Source organism: Adiantum capillus-veneris, chromosome 2 (genome assembly GCF_014529385.1).
Source record: "Adiantum capillus-veneris isolate H3 chromosome 2, ASM1452938v2, whole genome shotgun sequence".
Taxonomy (NCBI): domain Eukaryota; kingdom Viridiplantae; phylum Streptophyta; class Polypodiopsida; order Polypodiales; family Pteridaceae; genus Adiantum; species Adiantum capillus-veneris.
In genome coordinates, this window is record NC_140932.1 from 13,934,250 (window position 1) to 13,948,665 (window position 14,416).

The 14,416-nt window shown below is 44.3% G+C and overlaps 1 protein-coding gene across 1 annotated transcript in view; it reads left to right on the plus strand.

The window, feature by feature from the left end:
* The first annotated feature begins 1,504 nt into the window (after positions 1–1,504).
* The window catches only part of LOC147462395 (polyadenylate-binding protein 2-like), a 50,112-nt gene continuing 37,200 nt past the window's right edge, over positions 1,505–14,416 (plus strand). The window contains exons 1-2 of the mRNA XM_086483803.1: positions 1,505–1,659; positions 1,760–1,891. Of these exons, the coding sequence (XP_086339929.1) occupies positions 1,772–1,891 (120 nt within the window). The 5' untranslated portion in view covers positions 1,505–1,659; positions 1,760–1,771. The remainder of the gene's footprint in view (positions 1,660–1,759; positions 1,892–14,416) is intronic.

A 14,416-nucleotide genomic window follows, 5' to 3' on the forward strand; every position in this document is an offset into this window, starting at 1 on the left:
CTCTCACCATCTTTGAAGGTGTGTGAGGTCTTGGGTCTGAGACCGGGGATAATTGATGTTGTGTTTGCTAAGTGTTTTGCTTAGTGCATGAAGCTTTCATCTTCATTGCACTAGCTAGTCTTGAAGGAACACAAAGAATTGTATTGTACAATGTCTCTCTTGATGGGAGAAACCATAATACAAAGCCTTTTGGAGGGGGGACCGGCTCCATGCAAATCTGGTCCTCAACTGTTGTCAATAGCTTAATTTCTCTCTCTTTTGAAAGTATTGTTTATGCTATCTAACTAGGTGTTATGCTTTTTGTTGCTCTCTCCACCCAAGCACTCTTGTAATTCTCATTAGGAATCTATTCTAATGAAATGCCCACTATATTCATGTTAATTTCCGCTACACACAAGTTTTTAGGCCATTAAATGTTACACACTGGACCTTCAAACTCAAATATCTTGGGCTTTGTAGCTCTGTTTGATGAGCCGTTTAGACCTGTTCCTTCAACACTTCAAGCTCTACACTTTTAGGCAAAAAGATTGCACCTTGACCCTCATTTATTTGCCACCCAAATCAGCCCCTTTTGGAGCTCTTCTTGGCCTATAAACCCCATCAGCCATACACATCCGCTGCTACCTGTTTGCCCAGGATCTTTGTAGCTACTCTGGCCCTTTGCCCTACATCTGCTAGCCTGCACATACCTGCCCATATCATCTTCTATGTCAACCAACTTTGTCTGCACCAACGTCTATCAAATTTGCTTGGGACGCCCTAAAGGCCATCCCCAATGGCGAAGCAACATATGGAAAACAATGGTTCAAGCAAGTTGTCAATACAACGGTGGAAATGTATGGCCTTTATCGAATGCGCATGGAGCTAAAATACACTTGTTACAAAGCTCGAATGAAAAGGGAAAATTTGCCATCAATTGTTGGAAGAGAACTGGATCATCGTAGAGGAGGATGAAGAGAAATTGAAGGAGCAGGTAGGGCATGCTCTAAGTGATTGATGTATTGAAATTGTACTAATATGCTTAGCTAGAAGACAATTCTTTTGATCACATTTGTTGTATAAGGTATATATCTTCTATATCTTCTATACTACAAGATGGTGCATTGTAAACTCTAAGAATGACACATCTAGCATAAGTAAAATAACGTTGTAAATTAACATGTATATGAACACATTCATTCATAAACAATTTTTAATCTATTGCATCATGTGACATAATGTCTATAGGAAAGTGTTGATGTGGGCAATGTTATAATATCAAAGGGTCTTGAGACTATTGAGGCATCGTGGAATAATTAAAAGACTTCAACACTTGAGTACAATTTTGTCCCTCTTCAACAGGTGTGATGAGAGCACACTGAAACACGCCTTGGGTGATATTGAATCGTTTAGTTATCTGCCAAAATTGCATTCTAACATTCACTTCTGTTTTAATTGCAGAATTTTGATAGTTTTAGAACCCTAAATTACTGATTAGGATCGTACCACATTAACCTTGTAAGAATATATGAATGACTGACAACCCTAGAATATTTAAAGGACACGCTTTTGGTTACCCGGAGTTAAAAAAGGAGAAGCAAGCGACCTCTGATTACAAGGATAACTTTTCCGCAGGCTAGGGTTTTTCGCGACTCAGGGATTCTTGCGTATTCCGTGGAGGTTTGTCCTTTGTAATTGCAATGGGCTGTGTATGTAATCGGGCACTGAAGGTTGTTTGTATGCATTTTCTGTAATATTTATCTTCTGGGCCTACACACAGCCTTGAAAAAGAATGGACGACGAGCATGAAGTGTACGGCGGAGAGATTCCTGACGATGCAGAGGACGCGGACATGGATGCCCATCATGAGGAGGGGATCGACAAGGGCGGGTCTGATGATTTTGCTGCTCAGGTTGGGCATCTTTTTGGGCTGTGTGTGGTCATTTTAAATATCACAGTCTATGTTCACATATCTGTAGATACACTGTTTTTGCCTCTTAAGGGAAAAGTTTTTTTTTTAATATGGCACCATGAGATTCTCAAGAACACTTAGACAACAATTTATTAAACATGAATTTATCAAGGCCTGCAAGCAATTTTACCTTGATGCTGGTGAAGGTTATTATTAGAAGCTTACTGATATGAACCACAAGAAACGACATTATTTGTTGGCATGCACCTATTATCAAGGTTTTGGCTTGTTATATAGAACTAAAATAAGGTCATAGATAATGATTATTTTACTAGAGTTAAACAAAACTTTGACTCACAATCATGAGTCTATCATAATCTTCTTTGTCTGGCTACAGTATGTGTCGACACTTGCCACTCTAGTGCAGACTAGTCATTTGAAACGTCATTTGAAACCTTACATGTAGGAAATGAGCGTGGAAGAGTTGACACACTGCCTAATCTCTAGAGTGCCAGAACCTACCTAGATTCCAGCTTGGTGCTATAATCCATGGAGTTGTGGACTGCACCTCTATGCTGCCAAAATTTGGTGATGGTTTTCATCTTTTGTTTCCAGCCAATCATGACTGACTTAGAGAACTTTCATTGAAAATTTGCATGTGCAGGTGTGTAGCCATATTTAAAGGTGTTCCACCCGCCATTAGTAAATAGGTTGCCATGCTTTGGGCACCCTTTTTTTGCATAACGGAGTGTGTGCAAACATACTGATTTACAAGTGAATGTTTATGTTTTACCCCCATCTTGTCAAAACAAGTTTGTCCTTATGTAGACTTGGAGTCATGACAAAAACTCAGTATGCTGAACTTTGTGTTGATATATGCTCATGTGTGTGTGCGACGTGCGTATGTGGTGTATGTTGTGTTGGGAGCATATGTATGTATTTCTACCATTAGTCCCCTGTCGGATGTATCCTCCACACATGACATGACACAAGCCAGACTCATGCATAACGATTGTAGAGAGCGGACATGAGACTCACCTCACGTGATAGGCTATTTTGGCATCCACTGGGGATTACATTGTACTCAGTAATATACAGCCCTCACTTTTTCCGAGAGAGAGAGAGAGAGAGAGAGAGAGAGAGAGAGAGAGAGAGAGAGAGAGAGAGAGAGAGAGAGAGAGAGAGAGAGAGAGAGAGAGAGAGAGAGTCGACACGAAACGGTGGAGTTTCGTTCGGTCAGAGCTTCTGGGTGTGAGTGCTTTTGGATCAGATGTTGTTGGGACTCTGCTTTTGGGCATCCCTTGTAAGTTTATAAGTACCCAGAGAGCCTCACTTTAGAGTGTATCTAGACGTAGTCCCAGAGAAGAGGACCCTCGGGGAGTTGTACCTTGGCGAATGTTGCACGACGGGCACCACGTGCCAATAGAGAAGAATAGACTGAACAGACTTTTAGCACTTCATTAACAATTGAAGAGAGAGAGAGAGAGAGAGAGAGAGAGAGAGAGAGAGAGAGAGAGAGAGAGAGAGAGAGAGAGAGAGAGAGAGAGAGAGAGAGAGATGACATGCGACATGGAGTGGCGGAATTCCACCCTAGAGAGTATTGGCCCTAAACCTTGGCGCCCCTTTCGGTATTTCTTTATATTGCATCAAGACAGTATAAGCTAGTACTCCAGACTCCGTACCTTCTCCAGGAAGCATGCCATATAATGAGCCCTAACCCCATATTTAAAGGCCCTAGGTCCCAAAAGCAGTTTACAGTATAAAGCCTTCAAACTCAAAAGCATCTGGTGCAAAAGCAAAGCCAAAAAGTTGTCAGTGTAAATCACGAAAATCCGTACAGCCTGCCACGTCATCAGCCAACGCAAAATGCGGAAATCCGTACAGCCTGCCACGTCATCATGTCAGCGCAATTTTTGGAAATCTTCCAGGTCATCAATTTGTGTGTGTGTGTGTGCAGACCCTGCTTTATTTTAATCCTTTGTCACTTGGCGCCCCATCGAACGGGGTCCCCATAAGTTGGTAAGACTTCTTCTGTTACTCGTTCTTCTTAGGGTTTAGGCCCCTTGGCCCACATCTGCAAGTTGGCTCCATTCTTTAGGCTTTGACACGTCAGCAGTTTGTTACAGCGAAGTAATAATAAAGAAATACGAAAAGGGGTGCCCAAAAGCCTTGCACAAAATCTATCAAAACCAGCCGCGCAGATCGTGGAAATCCGTACAAGAGTGTCACGTGTCAGCCAACCAGCACAATTTATGGAAATGAGCCCAGAGTTCAAGCTTTTGACTTTTCAGGTTTTAGGCCCCTCGGTCTGTGCTCCATAAGCTGGGTAGGGTTAGTTTTTATTAAAAACCCTAACCCCTTCTCCTTCAGCCTCTCAGCTATACTTTGTAGGTTTAGATCTTCTTGTGCTCTCGGCTAGTTCTTTCCAATTGTGTCACGTGACACATCCAACCCTATGTGTCCGTGGACAAGCTACAGCATGACCAGGGTTCAATTCAGTCAAGTCAGTCTAGAATAGGAAGTGATTTGGCACTTTTGTGAGTCTGTTTGCAGATGGTGTATGTCCAGACACACTTAGAGTATCCTCTGGTTGCACACAACATGATCATTAGATTACCATCAAAACATCAGGAGCATTTTTACAATGCATAGACCTATTTTCCCTATTTTTTGACATTTTTCACTTATTATTTTAAGTGACTTTTGTTGGAAACTAGGTAGGGCAATTTTGCTAAGATAACATATAAGCAAACCAGAGCTAGCACTTTCTGGCAGAAGAGGCAGCAAGAGCATTGCTCAACATGCCAATTCTCAAGCAAGACCAACACAAGGACCTGGCATTTTCACCCAAAACTCCTAGCGTTTTCAGCCCTTGGAGACTTGGCGATTTCAGCCACAGATTAGAGATTCCCTCATTCATGCTAGCGTTTTGGACAACCTCAGGCCAGTGTTTTCAGCAAGGGATTTACAGCAGCTATTCCACAGCAGTTTGATAGCGTTTTCAGTAGCGATTCTACATCAGTTTGACAGGGTTTTCAGCAGCAGCATATCAGCGTTTTGCATTAGCAAATTCAACGGTTGAAGCCTTCCAGATTCAGCGTTTTTCATAGACAGCAGCCAACGTTTTTAGACATCATAACTTCAACGACTCCAGTAGCAGGAACAGTAGCAGATCAGCACCGTCGTCCTCGGCATATCAGTACTTAGATTCATTGCAGATTTCAGCCCCTTAGCATTCTTAGATTCAACTCGTCTCGTCGTCGTCGACATCGTCGGCAAGTCCAAAGCATTGTATCAGGTTGTGCAATCAATAGCATAGACCACTCGTGCCATCGAGAGTGGGGCCCTTGGAGGAGGGTTTGACAGCGTTGTCTTCTAGATAGGTGTAAATGTACATGTCTCCCTCAAGTGGGAACAATGTATTTGTTAGCAATGCCATCTTATATACCCATCATTTTGAATCCTTATGGACAACTAGGTAGCATTGATTGGCGTACACTCTCCTAGCAAGAAGATGTGTGTAGGTAGGATATTCCCTCATCCATTTTTGTGTTGCACTAGGTGCTAAGAGTGAAATTGGCTCTTCTCTCTCTCTCTCTCTCTCTCTCTCTCAGTCTAAGCACCTGCATTCACAGTGTTTGTTTGTGTCCATTGCACTCTCTCACTAAAGGAACGGAAGGCTCTCCCTTCCGTAAGTAAAAGGAACCTTGAGCACAGTTCGGAGCACTCATCTTGAGCAAAGTTCAACATTCACTTCCGTTGCACCTTACATTGGTATCAGAGCTTTGGCAGTGTTCTGTATCACTAAAGGAAAGAACCACAAGAATTTTTTTTGCTTGTTGCGGTCGCACGTAATCCAAGTTCTCTTGGGCGTTTCGGTTCCTAATCTTGTTTTTGAAGAGTGACAGGAAACCCAAGAAAGAAGGGCTTGTCCAGCCTCCCCTTGTGCCTCTTTTCACTCATTGAGAGCGGACCGTGCACTTAGCGGCCGGCCAATCGACGTGAGGTGGGAAAAAGCAACCTTGGTGTGAGCGCAAGGCCGCCAAGGGGTGTGCCCGCGGAAAAGAGTAGAACTCGGGTGAAGAGAAGATCCTTCTCTAACACAAATTGCAAGCGAAAGAAGAACCTCAAGAACCTCACGAACCTCAAGACCGTCAAGAACCCCAAGAACCAAGACCCCCAAGAACCTAAGTTCCTCGTGAACTTAAGAACCCAAGACCACAAGAACCCACAAGAACTCAAGACTTCAGTGGATGGTCATCACTCGAAGCGGAATGGATACTTCGCTTGGGAGGTGATGAGCCTGAGAGAGGCGAAGAAGAATTTCCCCACCAGGAGGTTTTTCCAACCCTCCCCAGGAGGTTTTTCCAACCCTCCCCTTCCCCATCTACGCCAAGGATTGCACTAACTCCTATGGAGGAGTTGGAATAGATGTTTATGGACAACAAGTTAGAACGCAAAGTAAGAAGAGCAGAAAGAAAGGCAGAAATTGATCGTAAGTACCAAGAAAGAATGGCAGCCATAGCGCATGAGGGCGAGTACTCACGCTTGGAAGCCAAAGTAAGACAAGCCGAATTTGATCGTGAGCGCGAAGAAAGAGAAGCATAATTTGATCGCGAGAACAAAGCAAGACAAGCAATGAACGACCGGCACATGAAAGAGATGTTGCGACTCTTTTCTCAAGTTCAGGCACAGATGCAAGAGATTCGGGAAAAGGAGACTCTCGGTCTTTTCTTCTCCAAAGCATAATGATTTGAATGATAATGACAAGCATGATGAATTGCATGATAATGATGAGCATGATGATTTGCGTGATCAAGATGTAGTTTCTCACAAGTATGATGATTTGTATGATCAAGACGTGATTGTTCACAAGGATGATGGTTTAGTTGATGCTTTTTCTAGCGAAGCTAACCTCGTTGCCGATTTGATCAAACACGACGAACCGATCTTGGTTCTCGAGCCTAGGTCCAAAGAACCCTTGCAGGAAGTACTATGTGTTCGAATGATTAGTAAGCACGCATTGTTCGAGTGTTTCATTCGTGATGGTTTCCTGTATTTTAGTCAGCGTCTTATGTGATCCCTTTCCAAAGGCATGACATATTGTAAGGTGCAGCGGAATGAATGTTGTATTTTCTCAAGATTAGTGATCTTTATTGCTCAAGGTTCCTTTTAGTTCTTAGGGAAAGAGAGCTTTTCGTCTTATGGAGAGTGCTATGATCACGAACAAAGTGAGTGGATATTGTGCGTGCAAGTGAATGAGACTGAGAGAAGAGATACGACACCCGAGAGGTTGTAAAAGCCCCACTCTCGTCGGCGAGAGTGGTCTACTTTGATTGCACAAAGGTGTACAATGCGTATGCAATGGACTGACGCAATGGGACTATGCCGATGACGACAATGACGGTGGTGACGACGACGATTTAATGGCTGAAATCTGGGATCTTCTAATCGCTGAATTTCGGGACTGTTTCGGTGGCTGAAAATGACTGTTTTGGCTGCGTTTTTATGGCTGAAAATGGGGGAACATCTGCAACCATCTTGGGGCTGATCTGCTACTGACCATAGGGCTGAAATCGCTATGTATCTGCTGCTGGTTTGGGCTGAGAATCAAAAACGCTGGCTGGATCTGTCTCTTGCCAAAAACGCCTAATGGGCTGAAATAGCAAAAACGCTAATGTTGATGAATCTCTGGCGATGGCAACAATCTGCTAACGCTATGGTGCTGAGGGTGATGGTGATGACTGCCAATTTGGAAAAACGCCAAGTAAAGGTGCTTAATGGCGAGGGACTGCTATGGAAGGAAAAAGGCTGAGGATGAGAACTTGCCTGGCGAGGATGGGATCCAAAAACGTTGGGGGTGCTGGGGGGTACTGCTGAGAAGTTGCCTGTTGAGCGGGAAGCTCCTGTTGTCTCTTCTGCTAGAAAGTGCTAACTTGGGTTTGCTCATATATTAACTTAGCAAAATTGCCTTACCTACTTTTGTTGGAAAGTCACTTAAAAATAATAAGTGAAAATAACCAAAAATAGGAAAATAGACTAAATGCACTGGAAAATTACTCTAACTGATGCTAAAATTCCGATGATCATGCTGTGTGCAACCGGAGGATATGCATCTATGCTAAGTGACTGGGCATGCACGGTCTACGAATAGACTCACAAAAGTGCCAGATCACTACTAATCTAGACTTGACTGAACTGACTGAACCCTGCTGTGGTGTAGCTTGTCCACGGACACATAGGGTTGGGATGTGTCACGTGACACATTGTACGTTGAGCACGATTCACTCATGAATGAGCACGGATGTATGCGGATGATTCATGAAAAGCTGCAAAGTATGCATTCAAGGAAGTCACATTCCATGTCTCTTCCTTGGCACGACTGTAGAAAGAGCACAAGAAGGAATGAGCATCAAGCATCGGCATTTCCATTGTGATATGCCACAATTGATTGATTTAGATTTGAAAGACGAGTTTGGATTTCATGTTTTGCATGTGTTTGATGTACGATTTGGCACTCCGTCTCTTTGTTCATCTACATTGCATACACAGTCTTTTAGGAAGAGTATATTTTTTCCAATCACTTTACATGGAATGGGTATGTTCATGTTTTTGTGTTGGAAGTGGATTCAGGAATTTTCATCCTCGGAGATTCTTGAAGAAGGTGGACCTACGTCTATAGACAAAGTTGAAGCATGGAAGGAGCTACAACAGACTTTGTCGCTTTCGGCGCGGCCCATAGAAGCAAGCGTTGCAGACCTTTATGAAGTTCAAGTATCTCATGACCCACGTATCAGAGTAAACCGGCGAAGAGTCCTTTCCAGGATTCCAGACGTTGCTGGCGATCTCCCTCGACGCCCTACAGTTCGGTACCAATACCTCACTTGAAAAGGACGGGATGTCACGTGACACATCCAACCCTATGTGTCCGTGGACAAGCTACAACATGACCAGGGTTCAGTTCAGTCAAGTTAGTCTAGAATAGGAAGTGATTTGGCACTTTTGTGAGTCTGTTCGCAGACCGTGCATGTCCAGACACTTAGAGTAGATGCATATCCTCTGGTTGCACGCATCATGATCATCAGATTACCATCAGAACCCATCAGGAGCATTTTTCAATGCATAGACCTATTTTCCCTATTTTTTGACATTTCACTTATTATTTTTTTTTTCGACACACCAGAGGGCCCACAGGGGGAGGTGCTTATCCCTTCCAAATATTAGCCATGCTACATGGTCGGGCAAGGGCCGCGTACCATCGGGCAAGAGCCACGCGTAGGCATCACCATGGCCACCTAATTGATGCACCACATGCTGGGAACGACGGAGAGAACTCGTAGCAACCAGCTAGGAACCTCCTCCTCGGGTGACCCACCCCAGGAGGAGGATGCACTCGAGTGTCCAAGGGCAAGAGCCCTAGCAACGTGAACACCAGGTGAGCACAAGGTGTCCCTCTAGAGTGTGACCCAACAGGGGATTTGAACCCACAACCCGTAGGTTGAGAGGCCAAAGCCTTACCGTTAGACCAACTCTTTGGGGACCATTTCACTTATTATTTTAAGTGACTTGTGTTGGAAACTAGGTAGGGCAATTTTGCTAAGATAATATATAAGCAAACCAAAGCTAGCACTTTCTGGCAGAAGAGGCAGTAGGAGCATTGCTCAACAGGCCAATTCTCAAGCAAGACCAACACAAGGACCACGCGTTTTCACCCATATCTCCTAGCATTTTCAGCCCTTGGAGACTTGGCGATTTCAGCCACAGATCAGAGATTCCCTCATGCATGCTAGCGTTTTGGACAACCTCAGGCCAGCGTTTTCAGCAAGGGATTTACGGCAGCGATTCTACAGCAGTTTCAACAGCGATTCTACAACAGTTTGACAGCATTTTCAGCAGCAGCATATCAGCGTTTTGCATCAGCAAATTCAGCGGTTGAAGCCTTCCAGATTCAGCGTTTTTCATAGACAGCAGCCAACGTTTTTAGACAGCATAACTTCAGCCACTCCAGCTGAAACCGCCCCACAGAGCACTTTGCAAAGGTATCCTGTAACGGGGATTAGCACTTAAGTACACACGGCTCGGAAGCTAGAATGCTCCGAGCAGACGCCAACAACTTGTAGGCCCCAAAATTGGCGCCCCTTTCGGTATTTCTTTATTCTTTAATAGAGGGAATAAAACCTATGATCTCCTACGAGCTGCCCCGCACAATCTAGGCTAAGAAACACTTGTTCTGGCCCGATTTCGGCAGCATAACTGTACTAGGACGCTTCTGTTGGGTGCAACGGAATGATTGTTTGCGCTTTTGCTCAAGATGAGTGCTCCGAACTGTGCTCAAGGTTCCTTTTATTCTTATGGAAGGTAGAGCTTTCCGTTCTTAATGAGAGAATGCTATGATCACAAACAAAGTGAATGGACACTGTGCGTGCAAGTGTATGAGACTGAGAGATACAGAGAGAAGAGAGATACGACACCAGAGACGTTGTAAAACCCTCCTCCAAAGGCCCCACTCTCGTCGGCGAGAGTGGTCTACTTATGATTGCACAAAGTGGTACAATACGTATGCAATGGACTGATGCAACTTGGGACTATGCCGATGACGACGACGGTGATGACGACGACGACTTTAGGGCTGAAACCTGTGATCTTCTAACTGCTGAATTTCGGGACTGTTTCAGTGGCTGAAAATGACTGTTTTGGCTGCGTTTTCGAGGGCTGAAAATGGGGGTTCTTTTGCATCCAATGGGGCTGAATCTGTTGCTCTGCTATAGGCTGAAAACGCTGCTGTCCTGATGTCGCTAAGGCTGAAAAACCAAAAACGCTGATGCTTGCTGAGCGTTAGTAAAAACGCTGGGCCTTTGTGGATGATTGGCTGAAAATCAGAAACGCTAGGGCTGCCTGTTGATGATGGCGATCATGCAATGGAGGGAAACGCTAGGACCTTGTGATGCTGACTGACGATGGTCTGCAAAAACGCTACACAAGCTGTGGTGATGGCGATGATGCACTGAGAAAAACGCTAGGGCTAATGTTTGCGGCGAGGATGGAGGAACCAAAACGCCAAGGATCTGCTGAGGGTTCTGCTGAGAAGGTGCCTGTTGAGCATGTGCTCTTGCTGCCTCTTCTCCAAATAGTGCTAGCTCTAGTTTGCTTATATACAAACTTAGCAAAATTGCCCTACCTACTTTTGTTGGAAAGTCACTTAAAAATAATAAGTGAAAAATGTCAAAAATAGGGAAAATATGCTAAAATCACTGGAAAATTCCCCTAACTGATTCTGATGGATTCTGATGGGAATACTAATGATCATGCTGTGTGCAACTAGAGGATATGCATCGACACTAAGTGACTTGGCATGCACGGTCTACGAATAGACTCACAAAAGTGCAAGATCACTTCTAAATCTAGACTGATTGGATTGATTGAACCCTTGTCGTGCTGTAGCTTGTCCACTGACACATAGGGTTGGATGTGTCACGTGACAGCTTCACAGTTAGTATCCCCACGCAATAGATGACTTTCCCAACGCATACGGACACTTTGCAAAACCTGGCGAGAATCTGTAGCACGCTGAATTCTCTGTTTTCTGACCCGAAAATGCGCCAGTTCACCTGTACAGCGGTCCCCTTGCGTCCCCGAATCTCCTGGGGGTATTAGGGTCCGTTTAGGGCCGAAACCCTAAACCTGCAAAAATACACAGCAGGCTGTAATTCCCTGTTTTGGGCTCCGTTTCGCATGCCGATCGCATCTGTAGCCTGTAGGGCTACTTTCCCTTTGAATCGGACGAGATTTCTCACATGAAACCTCTCCGAATTCACCTGTATTTGTGGGGGATTAGCCGCTAGCTAATCGAGTACTTGTGCAAGAGGCTCTTGCCTCGGCAATCGCGCATGAACCCACATAACTGTACATTGGTCAAATGAAAAGCCCACTAGAGGGGCATAACATATTGCTCATAGGGGGGAGAGAGAACAGTGTGTTGCGTGTAGGGCATCACTCCTGGCACCGTACTGTACATAAGAGGGAAAGGAAGCACTCCCTAGCTCTTAACCTGTGAGACAAAGAGCAAATGAGGCCTCTTCCCAGCTAAAAAATCAGTGCCCTTTTTTTTGTAGGAGGAAAGTGCATGAAAAATTGACACTTGGCGCATTTACAAGCATTTTCCCGTTTCGGGCTCGTCGCTTAAAAATCTCCCGACTGGTCGCCTAGTTGACTTCGTGGCAGAGTTGTAAAGTGTTCCCCTAGTCATACCGAAGGTAATGACGCGAACACATTTCGTGGCCCAAAATAGCAGTTCCCTAAATTTTAGGAAATGATTCTGTTGGGCTCCTTGTGGTCATCTGACCATCTATCCTCATTGGGACCGTATCCAAAAGTGCAATGTGGCCCAACTGTCGGACACTTTCTGTTGGTAGTCACACCTTGACTTTAGGCCTTTATTGAGTTCACTTCCTAGTATCCACCAACTTGCTAAGTGCGACGGGGGGACTTATATGATCTTGCTCTGAGCCTAGACATCCTCTTACCATACGAATTCCAGTGCCGACCACTACCCACCGTTCACATTGGCCATGCAATGTCCGACCATTTGCTACTTCAAAAAGAGGGTCTCAAAAATAAAACAAAACCCATTGGAAAGAGACCAACAACTAAAGTTAGCAGTTGCCACGTCCTCGTGACATAGTTAACAGTTGCCACGTCCCCGTGACATACCCCCCTGTTGAAATCACAAACGTCCTCGATTGCATACCATAAATACACGCCCCTGATGATCTTGTGCTATCAACACTCTTTTATCATCGCATGTATCCACAAGAAAGGTCGTAACACATGGATACAAATGGCTTAATGAGACCTTCATACTTTTGTCATTTCCATCTATTACACTGAATTCATATGTACATTTGATGTACTAGCTCTATCATTACCCCTCCTTTACACACGTTGGGTTGGGGCATAAGTTGGATGTAACCCAAAGGCTTCAAGGTAAAGCTGCAATACATTTGGTGACTCTGACAGTTCATGCTCTTCCATCGACTTTGCATCCATAGGCGGATAGTTCTTGAACTTCACCAAATAGCGTCTGGCAACTTGTCCTTTAACTTTTTCTGTCCTTATGTGCCAAAACTTGCTCAGGTACCAGGATCTCATCAAGTTCCTCAACTTCTGGCTGATCCTCATCTGACATATCTTCTGGCACATCACCCACGAAGGGTCTTAGAAGACTCACGTGAAACGCATTATGAATCTTCCATGCATCAAGCAATTTCAGCCTGTAAGCCACATCACTGATCTTGTCAAGCACTTGAAAAGACCCATAGTAACGCATACTGAGCTTAGGAAACAACCATTCCTTGCCCTTCATTTTCTTTAATCTTGCCTTTTCGATCCTTAACAGAACCCAATCACCAGGTGATAACAGCAATTTACGACGGTGACGATCAACGGCCTTTTTCTGCTTTGCCTGAGTCTTCTCGAAGGCAACTTTAATTTTCTTATACATCTCATCCATGTTCTCAACATATCGATCTGTCTCAAAGATCTTGTCCTTTGTATGCAAAATGGGAGGAACTTTTTTGCCGCCTTGAACAATCTCAAAAGGTGCTTTGCCAGTAGACGAATGCACCGTATTATTGTACGCATACTTAAGCATAGGCAAATACTGTTCCCACTTGCCTTTATTATCTGACACATAGCATTTCAACAGATCTAAGACAGTAGAATTAGCCTCTTCTGACTGTCCTTCAGTTTGTGGATGAAACAAAGATGAGAACTCGAGCGTAGTGCCCATGTTCTCAAACAATCCTCTCCAGAACAAACTGGTCATGCGAGGATCACGATCACTGAAAATCGATTGTGGCATACCATGAAACTTAAACACAGTGTACATGAACAAGCGTGCCATCTGATCAAATTTTATCTTCTTCCTGACAGGGATAAAATGGGCCTGCTTGATGAACCTGTAAATAATGGTCCATATACCATCATTCCCTGTTGGCGTTCTTGGAAGATCAAAGATAAAGTCCATAGCAATGCTTTCCCATGGCTTATCCAGAATTGGCAGTGGTTGTAACAACCCTGGTGCCTTTTGCCTATCAAACTTGACCTTTTGGCAAACTATGCATGCTCGCACAAAGGCATCCACATCTCTCCTCAAGGTAGGCCAGTAGAAGAATGTCTCTACTGCTTTAACTGTGGCATAATGCCACGATGCCCTGCATACGGTGGGACATGACTCTCTTCCATGACCTTATGTCGCAGTGGCCTAGTGACACAAAGTCTGCCATGCATCATCATAAACCCATCTCTGAGGAGGTAGTGCTCGTGATGTTGCCCTTCTTGTAACCGTTCAAAGATCCTTCATCAGCAGTATAGTGTTCCTTCATGTCATCTAGCTCATGATGATAAGGAATTGTCACAGCTGAAATTTGTGGCTTTCTTGATAACGCATCAGCCACAACATTCTTCTTGCCTTCCACATGCATAATCTGGAAGTGGAACATGGAAAGAATGTTTGCCGACTGCATA